This window comes from Ambystoma mexicanum, chromosome 5p, assembly GCF_040938575.1.
Source record: "Ambystoma mexicanum isolate Mex_15411 chromosome 5p, UKY_AmexF1_1, whole genome shotgun sequence".
NCBI classification, from domain to species: domain Eukaryota; kingdom Metazoa; phylum Chordata; class Amphibia; order Caudata; family Ambystomatidae; genus Ambystoma; species Ambystoma mexicanum.
This window is the reverse complement of record NC_090930.1, coordinates 1,356,848,059-1,356,863,286: the sequence shown is the minus strand read 5'-3', so window position 1 is coordinate 1,356,863,286 and position 15,228 is coordinate 1,356,848,059. Positions and strand designations below refer to the sequence as shown.

The 15,228-nt window shown below is 44.0% G+C and overlaps 1 protein-coding gene across 22 annotated transcripts in view; it reads left to right on the top strand.

Moving 5' to 3' along the window:
• The window catches only part of CTNND2 (catenin delta 2), a 3,553,726-nt gene that overhangs the window by 2,491,137 nt on the left and 1,047,361 nt on the right, over positions 1 to 15,228 (top strand). For all 22 annotated transcript variants that reach the window (XM_069613767.1, XM_069613768.1, XM_069613765.1 and 19 more), the window contains one exon: positions 11,117 to 11,249. In XM_069613767.1, the coding sequence (XP_069469868.1) occupies positions 11,117 to 11,249 (133 nt within the window). The remainder of the gene's footprint in view (positions 1 to 11,116; positions 11,250 to 15,228) is intronic.

Below are 15,228 nucleotides of genomic sequence, written 5' to 3'. Positions count from 1 at the left end.
ACTTGGGATGAGCGGTCAGTAAGGAATGAGGTCAGTCAATCCAGTGCCCGTTCCGAGATACCAAGTGTATTGTAGAACCTTTGAATGAGGATGGAATGGTTGACTGCATCAAAGGCAGAGGAGAGATTGAGTAGGATGAGGACAGCTGGAGAGTTGGAGTCCAGAGATGTTAGCAGTTCTTCACATGTGATCAGAAGAGCAGTTTCTGTGCCTCTGGATGCTAAGAATCCAGATTGATGGTCGTGGAGACCCCCCACAAGATCAGTGTATGTGTTGAGTTGGGGCAAGGCCAGCTTCTCCAGCAGTTTCCCCAGTAAGGGGGTGATGGAAATAGGGTGGTAGTTGGCTGGACAGCTAGCGCCTGCTGAATGATTTTTCAGGAGGGGGCGCTCAAGGGAATGCTTGAGGGAGGAGGGTAAAGATCTAGTGGCAAAAAGTGATTGCAGAAATCAGCGAGTGCTTGGTCAAGAGAGACAATGTTTGTCCTTGATGGTTCTGGATGATCAAGGGGAGACATTTTTAGAAGAGACCTTCATGGAGCGGACAACTCTGGTAACTTCATCAGGTGCGACAGGGGAGAAGGAGTAGAGGGAGGCAGGAAAAGGGTTAGGGGCCAAGGGAGGTAAGGGGGTGTGGAATGGGTTGTGAGGCAGAGTAACAAGGGTGTTCAGGATGTCCTGAGTTTTAGTGTCGGAAGTGTGTGGCCAGTGTGTTGCAGAGGTCCTAGGAAGGAAGAGGGGATAAGGAGACTAAAGAAGGGTTGGCTAGTTCTCTGCAGATCTTGAAAAGTTCAGCCGTGTTGTTGGATGCACCAGATACCTGTGCCAGAATGTGGGTCCTTTTCTTGGAACGGATGGAGTGTCTGTATTTCCTTAGGTGCAGGCGGCAGGCCAGTTGGTCAGAAAGCAAGCCTGAGGTTTGCCACTTTCGTTCCGCCACTCTGTACTTTCGTTTCAGGGCCGCAAGTTGAGTCGTACCAGTTGTTACGCTTAGAGGCAGGTTTCAGGCAGAGCCTCATGACTGGGGCAAACATGTCAAGAGTATTGGTGATTGCCAAGTGGAAGTTGCTTAGAGCAGAGTCAGTGGTAGAATCTGAGGTAGGGGCCAAGGGGGGAGGAAGGTGGAAGCAAAGCAGAAGCTGACACTTGTTTCATCGGGTGGATGTTCATGAACGAGGTTGGCAGGGCTTGTGGGGGTGCGGTCAGAGGGCCAAAGGGCCCCAGTTGTGGGAGGAGAGGAGAGAATGGTCTGACCAAGAGGAGGATCACATATGCAGTGCACAAGATGATGCACGATGTAAAGCACACCCATCTAGATTCGATTTTTTTAAATGGATCAAAATGTGCAATGTAGGAAGTGGTGCAATGACAAATAAAACCATAGGCAAAACGAATTTTTATTTGTGTACACAAAGTGCAATGAGAACGTAGGTTGGCTAACATAAAAAGGCAGACAGGTACAGTTAATGGTCAAGGATATAGAATGAGGAGCCACTGGAAAGTTCAGCCATCACTCACGTAAGCAGCAGAGCAGAGCAGAGCTTGAAAGTGTATTGGTCCAAGTTCATGAGGGAGCAGGGGGCTCCCTTGCCCCGATTGGCTCAGACTGGGCCTTGCCTATGGGCCTTGTGGGGGGGGGCTGGCATTTGCCTGTCGGCTTCCATGGATTGGCTTGTAAATGATGAAAGACAGCCAACCACAGCTGTGGCAATAGGACATACCAACAAGCTCAAGTGGTTGTGAAGAAGGTGGACACATTAGAGTTGTAGATGTGAAATAGTATGCAAGGCCCAGCTGAATCAAACAAAGGCCTGGAGGGCTCTCACAAGCACAGAGACATCAATGGCTGGGTGAGCTAAACACTACTTTGCGAAGATGATGTTACATGCACGGTAAACTGTAGTGGGTCAGCAAGATCTAAATCACCCTCCTGGACAATATGGAAGGTTAAGCCAGGGTCTCCTTCCTATGGCACATCCACGTTTTTAAACTTGTTGTCCCATAAGGCCACCAGCACTACTTATGGCCCATATGTGGTGTGCAATCCTGGCTGGTGAAGCGGACCAATCTTTTACAAAGTGTTGCATTTGACTTAATACAAACATATTCTGCTGAAGAAGGATTTCACCACTTGAAATGCCCTGCTGGTTTTGGTTTTTAAAGCTGACTGAATTTCTATTGGAAGCAAATTCCCTTAGCATCAAAATCTATTTTTATAACTATTAGAGGCTTTCCTAGTTAAATCAGCTCTAGTTCCTGACCGCCCCTTCATTTTGTTTTGAGGGGTCAGCTTTGATGTTTGAGTCAAATCAACATAAACCCATTGTTTTAAATATTTTTCATTAGAACCCTGATGGGGGAGCCAGCCAATCAGGTGGCATGGAACACGGACTGAAACTGGCGAGCTCAGCCCACGTTCCATGCCGCCTGATGGCAGGTTCCTCTGGCCGCCATCTTCCCCCCACCCTCTGTCCCCTTTTTTATTTTTACATTCCCATCCTCCCTACCCCCCCCCCCCCCCAACCTCATTTTGGTGGCACAGCCGCTCCTCCCTCTCTGCTCCCAACATCATCCGTGGAAATGGAAGAGAGGCCTGGCTTCCCTTTCCATGGTGGCCATCTTTGAACAGTCTTTTCGTTCAGTGAACGGTGCCCCTCGCGGAATGGAAATACTTTCAATTAGCCCTGTGCCAGCCCTTGGGACGGGTGCTAATGGCCTTAAGCACCCATTCCAAGGGCTGGAAAGGTGGTAATGTCCTAGTGCCTTGTTATAGGCCCTTGCTTTGCTTGCGCCTATAGCTCAGGCTGTCGGGCCGTTACTACCCATCCCAGTCAAATGTCACTATTTTGTGTGATTTTATAATATGAACTGCAGGTCCTCAAGAATTGTATGAGTCAATCAAGAATACGCAGATCTCAAAAAAATAAACACTTCTTTGTGTCTTGAAGAAAAACCTAATTAAATGAATATATCGGTGCATTGGTGCTACTCAGGAATACATTGTTTTGGTCCCTTGTTTATGTGTAGACTTGAATATTTGCAAAGGTACAGTTAGGCCACTAATTTTCCAAGAGAAGGGCAGATGCGCATTCACGAATTCTGTCCAGGGAACAAGTGCACAGCTTTCGGAAGTCACCTACTCAGGCCCTCGCAAAAGGGTTTGCAGAGTACTGCATTGTTCTTCTATTGATTGGCACATGTACTTGGGTAATAGTTTTGCAGCAATATGTTTTTGTATTTCCTTTCAGGTACCAATATGCTTAAGGCTGTGCTTTTCCACTTTTGGTGTTCTAGTGAAGTCAGTCTCGAATGCCAGTGCTGGTTTTTTTCACTCAGCGATCATGGCTTAACTTCCATATCTCCTCTGATTTGCTCATCTGGCTTAGACTTATGTATGTATGTATGTATGTATTTATTTATTTATTTATTATTTGTGTGTTGTTGAATTATTGTTGTGTTACAGGTTGGCACTCATGCCGCATCCCTATCACTTCAGAATTCTTTATCTGAAAAATAAGCTATTAGGGTTGTCTAAAATGGTAGCTGTGACTTTTCTTTCTTCTTCCTGGTTTCACTATACAGTATTTAACACATGTACTGTAGAATGCCCCACATTTCAGGGAAAACAAATGATTACTTTACACATGAAAACACTCCATCTGGATTTCTGTGGTAACAGAATATTCCTCATCTAGTCCACACCCAATCCTATGCGTAGACCAGGATTACACAACCTGAGATATATGCAATGGGGCTGAGCCACAAAGAAGTACCTCACAATGACTGTTTCCTTCAACCTGGTGCACAAAGAAGTCATACACTTATTCCTGACTTAATATGAGTAAGTCAGAGTTCCTTCTAAGTCAGGAGTAAGTCAGAGTTACTGGTAGTACATTCTTAGTGAATCGGCATGTAGTGCAGCACAGTGTAGTGTGAGTATAGATTTTACTTTAACCTTTTTCGCTTCCCTTGACTGTGATTGATTTGTCCCCTACGATGCCATTTTCTTTCGTTTAACCAGTTGGAAAAACAAGGCAACATATCTACAGTAAGAACTCTCAAACTTGACATACTCAGAATAATGTGTATGAATTTTTGTTTCTTTAAGCTTATAAAATCCTTTAGCCAAATCAATGTAAAATTTTATTATAGAGGTACAAACAAACTGTACTATGCAATTCATTAGAAAAACAAAGAAAGACAACGTACAAAATGAGTTCAGAAGATTAGAGAGATGACGGGCTGTGACAAGTGTGGAAGTGATGCAGCGGGGGAGTAGAGTGAATAGTTAGAGGGACAGAGTTCCAAAGTTTAGGTGCGAGACGTGAGACGGAGCGGAAACGAGAAGAGGCACACATGGAGCAGAGGGAGCAAGGAGAAATTGAGATCGCGACTGCAAAGTGTGGAAAGGACTATAGACAGAAATAAGAGAGGGAAAATAGGGAGGATCTCCACCATGAAAGTGCTTAAAGGTGCTGAAAAGTAGGTGAACCAAGAGACGAGAGTCAAAGGGAGGAAAAGAGATATGCAAAAGGGAAGAGGTGATGGACGTTCATGGACAGAGAAGGAAGAGAGGTTGAACAGCAGCATTATAGCTAAACCAGAGGAGTGTAATGTCAGACCTAGGAAGACTAACAGGGCAGCAGAATAGTCCATGCAGGAGAAAATAAGTTAAACAATAAGACATTTGGTAGATAGAAAAGGGTGAGTACAACAGCGATTATAGAGATGGAAGCGAAAAACATGAGCTGTGTCGGAGATGTGAGCAGAGCAGGAAAGAGAGATATTTTAGATGACACCTAGACTTCTGGCAGATGACAAGGTAAGAGAGAAACGAGGGAAGATGAGAGAGAGTGGCGATAAAGGGGGAGGTCCAGTATTAGCTGGAACAAAGAGGAGCTCCAATTTAGCAAAGTTAAGATAGAGAAAGTGAGCAATCATCCAAGATTGGATCGTAGAGAGGCAGCTGAGCTGGAAACAGTAGAATGGAGAGAGTCAGAAAAATATTCAAATGTGGAGAAATTTGAGTGTCATCAGAGTAGAAGTGAAAAGATAGATTGAAACAAGAAATCATACCAGATTGTGGAATCGTGCAAAGGGGAAAAAGGAGCATTGAGAGACTCCATTGTGCAGGGATGATGGGCAAGAGGTAGAACCAGACCAGAAGACAGAGTAGGAGCTGTCTGACAGGCAAGAATCAAACCTAAGAACCGAAGGGAAGAGTCAGAGGACAGAAGAAGAAAGTAACGGACAGTGACGAAAGCCAGAGAGAGATCTAAAAGGATAAGTATAGAGGATTGTTTAGAGTGCCGTGCAGAAAGAAGGGAATCAGTGACGTAAAGACGAGCAGTCTCCATGGAGTGGGCAGGACGAAACATAGATTGAAGAGAGGGTAAATTTAAAAAATGTTCCTTAAACATGACATTATATTACCATACTCCCAACCTCCAATCCAGCCAGCAGTGGGCTGCCAAACAATAAAATGGCGAGATAACATTATCCAAACTACTGGAGTGGGCTCACACAAGAAATACAAATGTCAATAACCACAGGAGTAGCATAAACTAAACCAAGGAGATGTGCTTCTGTATTATCATTCTTTGTAAAATCGTATCCCAAATATCGGTGCACATTCTCTCTGAGCCTAAGAGTGAGGCCTCTTCCTTTAATGCATTTGTGGTTTCCGCCACCCAGCTGCCGGAGGAGACTGACTCCCCTCCTGTATCAAACAAGGGAGAGAGGGCGGGATGAGCTCGACCTTCCCATGCCCTTGGGAAGCAATGTGGCATGTAATCATCTCGGCCTATTCTGGTTACGCCAGAGCTGTTGGATAGCAGCAAACACATCTGTGACTTTGAAGGGAATGGTGCTTGCAGTAGAGCACTCAAGCTCAAAAACAAGCCTGGGTAAATTAGAAATGGCTGCATTTTGCTGTAAATTAAACACACTGCAATATTCACCTTGATTCTGCAATATGCTTTTTCAATATGCACACTTACTTCTCACAACAATGTTGTTCCCTCCTGCTGTTTCCACTCCTATCACCGATCTTCAGTCAGTGTGCACTTATCTGTTATACTGTAGGTTTTTCTCTGAAGATGAGCCCAGACAGGCCCTAAACAGCAATGAAGTCGGTTGCCAGCAATGCAGCACTTTCCATACTTGCCTCCTGCCCTTGTTGCGGCTGCCAGGCGTTCAGTCTTGTTAATGCGTGAGATCGATCAGGCTATTCCCACAAGATCCATGCTTGAGGGAGAATATTGACACAGGGCTCTTGGATATTGTACACAGTCCTCTGTATCTTTTCATTGTGTCCCTGAATAAGGCCTTGCATCCAAAATATTAGGGCAAGCTTTAGTTGAATCCTCCTGGAAAGAAATCGGTCAGTCCTCATGGTATGTATTTGACGCTTTTGAGGATAATACTCAATTATCACACTTGGTTGGTCATCAATGATGCTGTTCACTTGATGTTTAACTTTTGTGTGAGATCAGACGATTCAACATGTGTCTACCGCCACGGTTCCTCTCGACCCTACTCTTTTCAGCATCCATGTGCCCATCAAAAAGCTACTTATGTTGTGTATTGCAGGATTGCAATTCTTCTTGTGCCCTGATGACACGCATTGAATTCCTGTCACATCTCAGTCTGTAAACCAATACAGGCCCGCAAAGTTAAACTAAAAATTAGCAATACTGAGGAAGTTGTTTTCCAGGGTATCATATTTGAAACTCTGAGTTTGAGCCTCCTTTTCTAGGCCACTTTCATGCGTAGCAGTTTCCTCTGTGATAAGATTCACAATTTAAAATGACCAATATCTTTCCTTGATTCCACAAATTGAGGCTGTATAAATCATGTGTCTATCAATTTAGAATATGCAGGCAGGCTGTACCAGAGACATGCTCTTAACTAAGCATGTATTTCTACTCACTTAGAAAACTGCATTAAGGGTGTATGTGCTGCTTCTTCTGAGTATTGCACAGTAATGTTCAATGCTGCCCTAATACTGCTATATGTCTGGCGATGTAACTGCCAAGATCACACCATATCGCCAGAGTATTGATTCAACTGCACTGACTGACTCGGGAGGATAGCTCCGTGGCGACACGGAGCAACACAGGTTCGATCCCTGGGTCCGCGCTTAGAAACCTCTGGGTATTAAGCGCGTTATAAATAACCTATCATATCATATCAGTAGATGGCTGCTTTGTAAAGCTCTGTGCATAACACACCAAAGTCCCTGCAATGCATGTCCAACCAGGCTTTATGATCCACGTGACTGCTCTGTCCCTTCTTGCATGCTTATTTTCTGTGACAAACACTTGCTCAAAGTCCACCCGTTGCACAGAGCTAAATAAGGGGCGCAGAGCCCTGCATGTTGCGATATCTATGTTAGAACATTGCGAAAACTCTCAACCACATCGAGGATTAGTTATTTTTGCACAGACGTCTTGTACCTGGATCTTACCTAAGGAAAACTAACAATCAATGCCCGAGTCAGTTGCCAAATAGTTGCCCTCAGTATCTCCATTTTATTGCCAAGCATGCATTGTGAGCGTGCACTCTTCAAATCTTATTAACGCAGGGAGATCGTTATTGACCTCCTCTGAGCAAATCCGAATACATTGCGGTCAATAACCACTCCTATTGACTGCATTCTGACTTCAAGAGCAGACAGGGGAACAATAACGCAATTTCCAGACAAGATGCATTTCAGCTAGGCATTTCCTCTCTAGGAGGACCTGTTTTGTCACTGCAACATCCTATTTAAGATACCGAAGAGAAAGCTAAAATATGGGGAAATACATTCAATTTCTTATAGAGGAATTGTTTACGTTTACAAGACCCCTGATGCATGTTCGTGTTAAACCCTTGCCAGTTCAACCAAATTTCCTGTTGGAATGGTTAACTTATGAAGACAACAAAATGTTATTTACTAAAAAATAAAAGTGGAACTGTCAATTTGACTTATCCAGTTTGCGTGCTGCTACACATGCCTGCTTAACCACTTCTCATTTTGCACAACTCTCTAATTGGAGCTTTCCATTCCTTCTATTACCAATGGATGGTAATGTGCGTTATCTCCTTCAATACATTAATGGAACATACCCCGCATCAACTTGTATGTAGGAGGAAGTGCAACGAAGTGTTTGGGTGGGGGCCACTCTCTCAGTGGTGCAAGAAAACTGGTTATTTTGTGAGTGATGCAGGGTGTCTCGGTGGCTACTGTATATGTAAGGCACATGACATTTTAGTGTGACACCCCTCAAAAAGAGTTTCCCTTCATAATCATCCATTCACACACTAGATGCTTTACCATCATGCGGCTTCCAGTGTCACTTTTACTCTTAAAGGAAGCTACCTCCATTTATGATGCTTTTATGCAGCTATAATAGCAGACATTTTGAATGTATTATTATTGCATGTTTCGTAATTTTACTTCTTTGGATTACGCTTCTTTCTTGCGTCTCCTTCCTCTCTTTCGCTCCCAGGTGTGGGTAATATTTATTGAGCGCAGACCTAGCTTCGGGAAGCAACAGAGTTAGTAGTTCTGCTCGACCTCTTTCTGCCACCTTGTTGGCAGGCTTGCAGGTCTGCAGGTGTGTCATCTTTCTGACCTGATTCCTGGGACACATGAGCTCTACAGAATCCCTAGCCCTGCCCCAGCTTATTTAAGATCCCTTTGGCCAGGAATGTTAACCAAGCCAAGGGGATGTTTTGTAAAGTGCTACACGTATACAAGGTACTTCAGAGTGCACTGAGAAAGAAGGTGGGCAGGGAAGGTGATAGGGGTGGGTGTGTAATTAATAAGCAATATGCCCGAATGGCGGGGCATTACCTGACTCGGTAATGCCACCGCTGCGAGGGGCATATTGCTTTTAGTAGCCCGGCCCACACGATCTTTGTGACAGGGACACTAAAAGCAGTGACCAAGAAAATGGCTGCTGGGGAAGGGAAAACGGAGTCCGTTTTCTCTTTCCATGGCGGCCATCGGGAGCGGACGCGCTGGGTACAGAAGTGTTCCCAGCGCGTCCGCTCCCGAAAGATGACAGAGAAGAAGGTAAGTGGGGTTGGGGGGTGGGGGAGGGAAAAGAAAGAAAAAAAGAAAAAAGATGCAACAGAATCCCCAGCGGGGGTCAATGGCATCCTCCAGCCATGTGGAGGCGCGGAGAGGAGATGGCCCCGCTTCGAGCAGTCACATGGCTGGAGGCTGCCACGCCACCCGCCGTGGACAAAGGAGGCAGAAGGTAAGTGGTGTGAGGAGGGCAGGGAGGTGGGAGGAAAGGGGAAGAAAAAAAAAAAAAACTTTACCTGGCAGCCCCTCAAGCAATGAGGAGGCTCGAAGCGCGGCCACCCCCGCTCCGAGCATCTCCACGGCTGAGAAGCTGCCTTCTCCCCCCACTGTGGACAAGGCGGCTGGAATCCCAGCTGAGAATCGAGGGATTCTCGGCCGGGTAATGACTCGGCGAGAGCCAATCAGAATACGTGTTGCATTCTGCTTGACTCTCACCGGGTACTAATTAGTAGAAACAGTACAAGATATGTAAAAACACTGCCCAGGGCTTCATTAATACTATTCCCGGCCGAAGGCATTGTAAAATGCATCACTCACAAAATAACCGGTTTCCACCCTCCCACCCTCATCACCTTCCCTGCCCACCTTCTTTCTTAATGCACTCTGAAGTACTTGTATGCATGCAGAGCTTTATAAAACATCCCCTCAAATGCAGAGGGTGAGTATTTTCGTCCTGAATTTCCATAGGTAATCATTGTAGGCTCTTCCCACTCCCAGACTCAGGCATTGCTTTATGCGCCCGCTAGGCGTTGACGGATGGCGCCTGGATGGGTGACATTGCCCTCTGGGGGGCAGTGTTCTGTCACCGCCGGATAATTGTCTTAAGGCCCTTCCTGTTCTGCGTGGGTGGACTGTAATTCCCAGCAGCGTGTCTGTCCTTCCCCGGCAGTAATGTTTGCCTGCCTGGCCTTCAAGATATGGCCATGCTCATAATGAGACCCGTGGCATTTATGGAAAGCTGAACAGCTGTGCACTTTGGATCCACCACTTTATGCTCAGTCAAGCCGAGTGGCAGATCCGTACTTACTGCTCATTAGGTTGCACTGCCATGTTTGTGACACTGGGAATATAAAGAAAAGACAATTCAGCAAAACATTTTCTTTAAATCTGTTGATTCACTTAGCGAGGCCCCGATGTTTACAAACGAAAAGTCTAGCGGATTTTTCTTTGGTTATGGCTATGATATAGTGACCATCGGACTGACAATCGGCATATCTGGACAATACAAAACAGAGCAGCAGGACCAAGGTTGTTATTTTTTCCATTCGAAATTGCAATTGTGCTAAATTTAATTTAACATAATCTCAACTGTGTTCCAAGCAACTCCTCTCATCTTTTGTGAGAAATTGCTTCAATGTAAAATATTTTCGAGGTAGCATTCAGCAACTTCCTAACCCTTCACACTCTACAAAAGAAAGGCAATGAAGGGGGGTTAGGGGGGCTACTCTTGCCTGTAACATGCCAGGATATCTTAGTGCTGTCCTGATTGCTCATTTGTTAGGAAACCTCACTTAAAGTGGCCAATGGACACACCTGTATTGACCATTCAGAGCGATTGAGTCCTGTGTCTGATTCAGACGATTTCAGGAGATAGGAAGAGCTGTGCATTCAATCAAGGATCCCACTCTGGAACCTTTGGATCCCACTCTGGAACCTTTGGATCCCACTCTGGAACCTTTAGCCCTAGGCTTTACCCTAGAAACGATGCAAGAAAAGGATGATCATGTTTGGATATTTCATTCTTTACATCAGCTGTTGGAGGCTGAGTGTGCATGCCATGTAAAATACGTTTGATTGTGCATTTTACTGGTATAGAAATCTGATCCATGGAACAATTAACGAACCTAAGTTGTAGCCATAACATTGAAAAAGCGTGCTCTTTACTTCACCTTGGCTTTGCATTATTTTGTGCCATTTCTTGAACATTGAGCCTTCTGCTGTGTCCCAGGGCAGTGATTAGGTGTTGATGGATGGAAGAGCGAACGAAGGTGTAATAAGTGCCCGTGGGTATCTGATGTCCTGATTCTGTCTTTCTGTACAGGGAGTTTGGATGGAGGGACCCAGAACTACCGGAAGTAATCCAGATGTTACAGCATCAGTTCCCATCAGTACAGTCCAACGCAGCAGCCTATTTACAGCATCTATGTTTCGGAGACAATAAAATTAAAGCAGAGGTAAGTGCCTGACTGACAATTACAAACAAGCTGCTGGGACTAAGGAGCAATTATGAATCCATTGTATGCGGGAACCATTATCCAAAGTGATGAGTATGTAAACTTGATGATGGACTCGGCAAACAATACCGAAGGTCTGATCAAAAATTCATAGCATAGTACGTTGGAGATTCAGATCTTTTTCAAGTGAAGAATAAAGTATGCACACACTTGGAATTACATGAATCATCAATACCCTCAGAAGAGGCTTGAGAATAAAGAGCTTGCACATATTTCTGAAGCACGTTTCTGCTAGAGGTGAGGGAGCCAGAGCTGGCCTCAGCCTGGTTACAACCAAACGTATGGCTCTTTTCTGCTGGCTTTGTGAAAGGAGAGCCAACTGGAGCCAAGCCAAGTATCACCTCACCCTTCGTTACATTCGAAGAGTAAAGTGACAATACCACCACGTGACAGTTAAAAGAACTGCCTGCAATCATCTACTTGCATAGTACTTTGTTTTTCTCTTTCCAGAAATTGCATGTTGGTGGAAAACTAAAAGATGCATTGGGGAGCAAGTGTGTTCTGAAAGCTGCAAAATTGCAAACTGTGTAACTAGAAATCCTGGCTTCCACACTTGAACCATCTATGTGATCCTTTGCAAATGACTCTACTTAAACGGGACATATTTCCTTTGGAGGCCTCAACCGGTATCGCTTAGAAGTGATTCTGTTAAAAATACTCACATACACATAGTACATTAAATAACACCATTTGCTCCAAAAATAATACAATACACAATGAAAAAAAAGATATTGATAATTTATAATGTGCCTCCCACAGGCCGAAGTATCCTCGAACTTGCTCACGGCACTGTCAGTTATGTTCCGTGTTTCTCTCGTAATGGAAAAATTAAATCGATTAGGTACTGCATTGTTTGGTGGCAAGATGATTTGCTTGAGGTATTTTTGTGTGTAAAGAGCTTGTCAGGATATTTTCTTTTACTCTCACCCAGGACAGTGGCCATGGAGTCTCCATTAGTACCAGTGTGGTGAGTTTGTAATGGTTTATTGAGAGACCCCCCTCAACATGGGGAGTTCCTCCCCTCCCCACTCAAGGTGCCACACAACAAACTGTTTAACACATTCTTTTCTTCAGCCGTATTTCAGAAGCATATCATGCTCCTTGGATCCCTCCCTGTGAGCTACCAATGAGCCAAGAACCAGGCCGGTGTACAGGAAATATATTGGAATGTATTTAAATTAAAAGTAATAGAAATCACACTGAACTACACGCTCCACCTTCTTTGTGGCTCACCATTAACTGTGTGTTACTCAAATCAATTACACAAATTAGTTTAATAAAAACACAAACCACAATTCGTTGCTGTCTACAAATTTCACTTAAAAAATAATTAAACTGATCAATAACCAAAACATTCATAAATGTAGTGTTGTACAATTTTGATTTTCCAGTAGGGTTTCAAGATTAGTACAAACACACATGGCAATTATGATTTCACCCACCCTTTTGGTTTAAAGTAAACACAGGGTGATTTTGCGTTTTGTTTTTCAGAACACCCTAGTTTGGCCTGTGTTGGGGAAGCCAGACAGAAAAATGGGAATGATTTGGGGAATTTTGGATTTCAGACCCCCCCTACACTGAAAGGCCTGTGTTAGGGGAAAGTTGGACAAAAGGATTGGACTGATTTAAGGACAAAGACACCCCTATTCCTTAAAAAAGTTATGGTCAACAGGACAGAAAGGATTACCCATGAGCTTTGTTCATTTTGAATATTAACAAAAATCCACCAAATGGGGCATTCATTAAAACATTTTTTTAGTTAAATAGGCTAAGGATCTGCACAGTTTTGCCTCCGCCCACTATAAACGGAAAGGATTTAAGGCAAGCAGACTCCCCACCTTTTTGTTTCCCAGGCTCAGTTCAATTTATATAGAACGCCGCTAAGTTCAGGACAGCCAGCTGCATGTCAGGACCCTCTAGAACGATAGGGCAGCGGTTTGGGCACTCCACTCTCAAGGATGGCCTCCCGCTCTCCACCATAGGAACAGTGAGCTCTTAGGCCTTCCTAGAAATAGACAGCGCCACCCAGATGCAATATCAGCAATCTCATCTGGTGTTTCCTTGCAGCTGTCAGATGTTAAGTTTCATCAGTGCATACCGATGGTAAATTTCAGCAGCTTTGTCCCCTCCTCCTAGTGCAGTCCCCCTTATATACTTCCTGGGGAAGTAACCTACAAGAGGTCACGGATATAGGATTGGACAGTTACCCTTCTCTCTTCTCTCAAACCCAGGCTCCCACTCAGGATTGGTTTAGGGGTCTGGAACAGGCATATAGCAGCTTAATTTACAAGCCCCATTTGTTCTCATGTCAAATTATTGCAAAAATCCAGTTATGTGGCAAAACGTTATAATTTTACTAATAACTCCCATAACATTAATATGAGGAATCAAATAAGATGACAGCCAGATCTGCACCATTTTGCACAGCTTTTAACAAAAAGCACATCAGTTATGAATATGTCATTTCTTACCCATATTCCTAATTGTACCCTGCACCCAGTCACCAACTCTCACATTTGGAACATTTTCAGATCAGCCAGAAAGACATCTTTGAGGGCCATTACAGCCCTGAGTCACAGGTGGATGAATCTTATATCTCCAAAATTGCTCAGAATTTACATAAAAAATGGAACAGAAATGCAGAGAATCTGCCTTATGGTTGCTGGGAAAAAAAGGCCTAAGTTATGATAGTCCTTTTGAATTCATTGTAAATCTTCATGTGGGACACATGGCAATTCCCCTACCTTCAAGCCATATGGTCTCACTGGGTCAGCCTCTAATCAAGAGTTTTTATTATTTTCTTTTTGTTGGCAACTTGCTCTTTGAAGTTGGTTGCCTGTTTGAAGTTGGAGCCCCCCTGTCTTAACACCTTTTAGTCATGTTCCAATCAAGCGGAACTTGTCCTGCAGTAACTACCTTTAGAGCCAGCAAGTCTGCGGAACACTGGGCTTTCCACACCTTTAGCAGGACACACATTATTGCTGTTGTAATTAGATGGAGGAGGTCACTTTCCAGTGTGGGAGTTTGTGGTGACATGTGCCTAACAGCCAGCAAAAGGGTTTGCCTAGAGAAACTTTTTCATGAAAACAAAGTGGCGTTTCAAATGTCACTTGTATTTTGTATGTGAAACATAATAAACATTACTTTATGTCACACACAAGCCATTTTTGTGACAGTGTTTAAAAATCCTGTTTTTCATGTAAAAGAGACCTTTGATTTTTCTTCATGCTTTGTGAATTAAAATGCTGCTTTTCTTTGGGTAATAACAGGCAGGCCTTTTTAACAGGGCCCTTCAGTTTTCATTTGCAATCACAAATGCAAAGCCGTTTTGTGTCAGTATTGAAAAATACTGCTTTTCATGTGAAATGGGACTTCAGTTTGGGTCCTGAATGCACCCCACAAGTCAGAAGAACGGCATGGACGCTTTGAGGGCATGGTGTACAATATTTTATTAAAGTAAAACTATAAGGCCTAACTCTCCCTATCACTGTGGGTGATCCCTACCTATATTACTAACTAAGGTGCTGAAAAGTCAGTCAGTTGTGCACATCTAAAGAAATGTGTGCTGTTCAAAACTACCCTTACTGACCCTACCGCTATGAAAACTAACTTAGGTCAGGGGAATGACTCCCTTCTCTTGACGGTACTTTTAGTACCAGTCCATAGGATTCTCTTTAATACATAATCTGTAAATAGTCTCTCGTGACTTCTTGGATCAATCCCTTTAGTTCTTTAAATGGGCTATTGAGAGTTCTCTCCTCTTTGGGAATCCCTTTTGGGGATCTCTTATAAAATCTACATTCTTGGCTGTTGATCTGAGCATATCCTGTGAAGGTATTATTGCTCTGCTTGGCTTTCCCTCCTGGGTAATTACAGTTCAGCTTGTTTTGGTCTACTTGACCTTGTATATGACTCAATT